This window comes from Scyliorhinus canicula, chromosome 10 (assembly GCF_902713615.1).
Source record: "Scyliorhinus canicula chromosome 10, sScyCan1.1, whole genome shotgun sequence".
In the NCBI taxonomy this organism is placed as follows: domain Eukaryota; kingdom Metazoa; phylum Chordata; class Chondrichthyes; order Carcharhiniformes; family Scyliorhinidae; genus Scyliorhinus; species Scyliorhinus canicula.
Window position 1 is genome coordinate 16,825,442 of NC_052155.1, and position 6,000 is coordinate 16,831,441.

General features: G+C 39.4%; 1 protein-coding gene across 3 annotated transcripts in view; it reads left to right on the forward strand.

Moving 5' to 3' along the window:
* seh1l (SEH1-like (S. cerevisiae)) overlaps positions 1 to 4,738 on the forward strand; it is a 33,647-nt gene extending 28,909 nt beyond the window's left edge. The window contains exons 8-9 of one of the 3 annotated variants that reach the window (XM_038808640.1): positions 495 to 657; positions 2,912 to 4,738. In XM_038808640.1, the coding sequence (XP_038664568.1) occupies positions 495 to 657; positions 2,912 to 2,921 (173 nt within the window). In that variant the 3' untranslated portion in view covers positions 2,922 to 4,738. The remainder of the gene's footprint in view (positions 1 to 494; positions 658 to 2,911) is intronic. The other 2 variants (XM_038808638.1, XM_038808639.1) reach the window with 2 other exon arrangements.
* The last annotated feature ends 1,262 nt before the right edge of the window (positions 4,739 to 6,000 follow it).

Here is a 6,000-nt window from a genome sequence, read left to right on the forward strand (position 1 = left end):
TGGCAAGTTACATTCATGTCACAAAAGTGGCAGGCAATGACCATCTCCTGCAAGAGAGGATCTAACCATCATCCCTTGACATTCAATGGCATTACCATCACTGAATCCAAACTCCAACTTAGCACACCTCGCGACTCCGCTCTCAGTTTCTTTTTTTTTAAATCTCCCCAGCTCCACTCTCCTTTGGCTCCGGTGGCTGCCGTCGGATCTGTATTTCTCTCCCTAAACTCTTTCTGCCTCCCTTTTCTTGCTACTTAGAACCTACCATTTTAATCAAGCTTTTGTCTTAATATCTCCTTCTTTGGCTCCGTATCAAATGTCTGTTAATGCAACTGTGAAATGCTACATTAAAGGCAGTATTTATAACTGTGGCCTATATTCTAGGTTAAAAGCACATTAATCTATCAAATGCATGAAATGTTAATTTATTTTCACTTGGGGTCATAAATGCTTTGCATGTCCCTGTGGACTGAAGTCCCTTTTTTGTTTTTCAGCTAATTATATGGACAATTGGAAATGTACTGGCATATTGAAAGGAGATGGAAGTCCTGTAAATAATGCCTTGCTCCAACAGCCATTGGGAATTGTTAATTCTTCCTCAGTATTTGGCAGTTCGTCCTCACAGAATACAGTGAATGGAACATCTTCTGGAGGAAGGTAGGTTGATGATGCTTTCAGTTCAGAGACATTGATGAAGATTTGAGAAATATAAACACAACATCTTAATCTGGAGGCTAATACATTTCATTTGACTTGGGTTTTTTTTTTGAGCGTTAGCTAGGTTGGCATTACACTGTAGGGTTTGAACACCGGGGCCCAATGGACTCCAGCACCAAATGTCCAATCCTGTCGTAAACACTGGTTGGCTTCACTGAAACTTTTCTCTTTTTATGCTGGGGTGAGACTAGAAGCTATCTATTTTGAAGAATGCGTAATAGGTGATGTGAGTGATGCCCACTGAATTTGGGAATCTGCCAGTGCTGTTCTGTGATTGCTACTGAGTGGTGTGGATCACTCTGTCCTCTAATGGCCACCTTTCCCAAATTCAGGCATAATTAAGAGACTTGCCATTTGGGAAATTGAGTATTGTGGGAAGATTTGTTCAAAAATCAATATGCTGCTACTGCTCCTTTTTTCTTCTGCATTACCTTTGAAGATTTTTGAATGATAGCATCTTTTAAAAATAATGTATTATGTAGCTGTAAAGCGAATCTGCCTGAATAAACTCCCGACCCTTGACATAAACTCCCGACCCTTGACATAAATCCCAAAATGAAGAGGATCTGCTCTTAAATTCTTCATTTATTTCAACAGATTTATTTAAAAGTACTGGGTATAGTCATAGTCATACACTAGATTCCATAACCATAAACTTCTCAAGATGAAGAGACAACAGTGGGAACTCCGTGCTGTGTCACTGTGTTGTGTCCATAACTCTAAACTGGTTTTACTTTGAACAATTGATGCATGTACCACTGAAACACTTCTGAAATAATGAATATCCAAATTTAGAAAAGGAAGAACAGGGAAACACAATAACAAACACAAAGTATTATTGCAAAAGCTTGGAACTGAAAATCATCCTCCTGGCACTTAACTGTACAAAACTCTGAGCTTGTACTTAATGGATTAAAATAATTCAGAGTTCAATTTGCCCGATTTGTCATAAATCAAGCCCCAAAAATGCATGAGACAATACCAGTGGAATGTACACGTAAACCAGTTAGATTTATTATAGATCAGTGATATTTCATTGGAAAGAAAACCCAGAAATCCAAGAATATGATTCGAGAAAAAATGGAGGTGGGAGGGGGTTCCTACTTAGGTGTAAGTGTTTTTAAATGTAACTGCTGATTCAAAGGCCAGTGGAGCTGGACCATTTTCTGTCGCATTCTGAAGGCATTTCATGTATCCCAGTTTCAGTAGAGTAACATCATAGAAAAGTCCTGTAGATTGCCAATCAGGACATGCTGGGTTGCTGATTTTTGAGCCTGATAAAGATGGTGCTGGATGTAGATGGCAGCTCTGTATTCATAGGGAAGAAAATAGCTGAGGGTCTTTTCTCTAGCTCCATTAGTTGACGGTGTCAAGTCTTGCGCCAATTCCTCGCCCATCTGACTGGAGATTTCACCTCTGACTCTCCATCCCTTTCTGAGGAAACAATGTTCCTGATGCTTGGCTTAAGATCAGGAACCTGGCAGTGATCGCTAACTTGGTGGCAAGAAGCATTGCTTCCATAACAGTGCATCGACTAGAGGTACCACTCCCACCCAGTTTAGGTTACTCAATTTTTAAATTTGAGTTTGTTGTGCAGATCTGTGTCTGGATATTGCTTGCATATCTTTGCAGTACACAAGATTTGTATTGACATATCAAAGAAACCAGGGGTCGGTTAACTTAGTTAAACGGCTGGTTCGTGATGCAGAGTGACACCAACAGCGCGGGTTCAATCCCTGGCTGAGGTTACTCATCTCACCCTTGCCTCAGGTGTCGGGGCAAGGGTTAAAGGGATATGGGGAACAGGTAGGGAGGTGGATTTGAGACCAGGAAGAGATCAGCCATGATCTGATTGAATGGCAGAGCAGGCTCGAGGGGCTGAAATGCCCACTTCTCCTAATTCCTATGTTAGTGACCCTTGGGTTAAATCACCACCTATCAGCGCTCAAAGGGGAGAGCAGCCTATGGTCCTCTGGGTCATTGGCGACATTAACATCAAAGACACAAACCTTTGGAGCAAGAATAAATGGAGCAAAGAATTTGGATTTCTTTACTTAGCCATTAAAGTGAATGTTACATTTGAAATGTTCTCCTTTTTTTCTCCAACCCACCCCCGAAAATATAATCAAATAGAAAGGATTACAAACATTTTCACATTTGAAATGTGGTATATGTTCATTTTTTTTTCTTTTAGGAAACCTTGATACACCTTGCCTTCTACATATATAATGCCCTTTTCAACAGACAGAAAGCACAGCTGATCTCGAGCTAACTGGAATAACTTGGCTGTTTTGCTGCTTGTTGCATGCACACAGGAATGAAAAGTTTTCCCCCTCCCCAGTGTCATCAGAGGCCAACCAGCAACCTGCTTACTAATAATCTTGGATGGAAGGCTTTATAAAATTACATTTTTTTTCCCCCCTGTTTGCTAGTGTTTATTTTCCTGAATAAGTTTGACATTGTTCTTGAAGAGTTGGCACCAATGTACAGGAAACTCAGGAGAGGCACATGTTACATTATCTTAGAGAAGCAAGCTTGGATGAAATCAATACTACATCTTCTATAGCCATATACATAATGTATGTATAACATTAAGGTGACGATAAATGACTTCCTTTGTAAACATTTAAGCAAAATACTGCAAAAGTATGAAGGCTGAAAGGAGAATACAGTTTTAACTAGTTTGATTCACGGTAATCATCCTTCTAAACAGCAACTGCACACACAATGACACCACATATGCAGTGTTACTCATGGCAGGTACTAATGAGGACGTACAAAGCCAGACATGTTCCTTTTTTCTCACTGTGGAACCACTGTTCTGTGTTTTCTAATTAGAATGAATTAAATAAATTGAGAATCACATAAACACAGTATTGCGTGTGCTTGTTTTTTTCAGTCTTGTATTTCAGATTAATTTTTTTGCAGTCTCCAAACTCTCTCCTAATATTGATTGATAGGTGTTGTGTTTACTTAATGATGGAGGAAGTTGAGAATACATATGAAAAATACTTAAACGTCATTGAACTGTTGCATGGAATTGCCTTGCTGTGGTCAGTTTCCTGAACCTAGACCCAGTGTTTTTGTTTGTTTCTTTTTCCAGGCATGTATATCTTTCATTTTCTTATATTCACCACTTTTTCTCTTTGTCTTCTGTTCTTCTTTTCTCCCATTTTTTTCCCTCTCACCTGTGTGTTCCCGTCGACATTGTTTCAGGTATTTCTTTCCCCCTTCGGACCATGCTCGGGCTGGATCAAGATGGTCCAGTAATGCCCAGCTTCTTCCTCTTCCTCTTCCTATGGCAGAACAGTCTTGTGATGCTGATACAACTCACCTTCAGTATCGTAACCCTCACAGTCGATACTCCTGCAGAACTCTCAATTCCTTGCCAGAGAATGAGGGGGTGCAATAAAAAAGGCTTATTTATGCAGAGCTGTGATTGTGTATGTTTCTGCTAAGATATTTTCCATCCTTCCTCACTTCTACTGTACAGAGTAAGTTTCTCAATAGTTGGTTTATTGAGGTCCTAACTCTCATATAAATTGTATAGATGTTGCAATTTCTCTATCAATCTGGTAGTTCCAAAATATTTGAGATTGGAAAGCTGCAATTGACATCTGTATATAACAGCTAGTAGACCAAGCTAAACTGGGGAGTTGTGGTGTGCCTTAGATATGCCTACTGTTAATTGATTTTTAACGGCGATTAATCTGTATTATAAGTACTTTTTGAAAGAAATATACATTTTAAATGATTGATTTTACTGAATATTTCTTGTGTTGTGTTTGAGAGAAAATTCTGTCTTAACTATGTTACCAGCCTCAGAGTGGTGCATCCAGCATGGCTTATGGCAGGATGATGATGGAAGCTGAGCTATGATGCCATTCCTGTCCTTGAGGTGAAGTAGACCACCATGTAGTCAGTGTCTTGCCAAATACTTATACATGTGATGGTATAGGATTACACTGAATAATGAATTGAGTGTAAAATTGTTTTGTTAAATAAAGATGCATGCAAACAACTGACTCGATTATAATTTTTTTTCCCCGTCAGGCAAATGTTAGTCATTCATTCACTGAGTACTGATCTCTCATTGAATAGATTTTGTTCAATATTATTTGTGTCTCAAATAGTATAAATGTTTGAAAATAGTATTCAATTAAAGGGATTTTGGGTTGACAAGCTGGTGGTTTATCAGTAAACTGACTTTATTGAATTATTTAAATGTATCCATTTGCAAACAAAATAAGAAGTCTGCCTTGGAAACAAAAGTGACACACTGTTAAATTATTAAAAATACAAAGTAACATGTACAGATATCAAAATACCACACATCTAAGGCTAGCTATTTGGAGAGTCATGTAAAACGTGACTTAAGGATTATACTTCTGCTGCCCTTATCCAATTGTGCATGGTAGAACAGTGGTTAGCATTGTTGCTTCACAGTGCCAATGTCCAGGTTTGATTCCCAGCTTGGGTCGCTGCCTGTGCGGAGTTTGCACGTTCTCCTTGTGTCTGCATGGGTTTCCTCTGGGTGCTCCGGTTTCCTCCCACAGTCCAAAGATGTGCAGACTAGGTAGATTGGCCATGCTAAATTGCCCTTAGTGTCCAATAAGGTTAAGTGGGGTTACGGGGATATGGTGGAGGTGTGGGGCTTAAGTGGTGCTCTTTCCAAGGCCAGTGCAGACTCGATGGACCAAATGTTCTCCTTCTGCACTGTAAATTCTATGTACCTCAACAGGCGCTGGAATGTGGTGACTAGGGGCTTTTCACAGTCACGTCATTGCAGTGTTGATGTAAGCCTACTTGTGACAATAAAGATTATTATTGATAAAAACGGTGAAGAACTCCAACACAAATAAATCGCTGTTGGCTTCCTCTAGTGACAAAGCCTCACACAAACCTCTTTAATCACACATCTTTCCTATGCAAGTATCATCAATTTGCAGTCCATCTGAAAATCTGGCTGCCAGATTTTCTGAGTATTCACTGAGCACTCAAACTGGATTTTGGGTATGACCGATTCACCACTGTAAGAAGGAAATGCAGCAAGGATTGGTAAAAAAAATCACATATTACAAGAAAAGGAAAATTGCATAAAATGAGCATGTTGCGGACATGATGGTTAAAGGACAAGTGGTAATAAATTTAAAAAAAGGAGAAATAAGATAAATCAGGGCCATTATAAAACCATAAGACATAGAAGCAGAATTAGGCCACTCCGTCCATCAGGTCTGCTCCGTCATTAAATCATGGCTGTTTTGTTTCTCATCCCCATTCTCC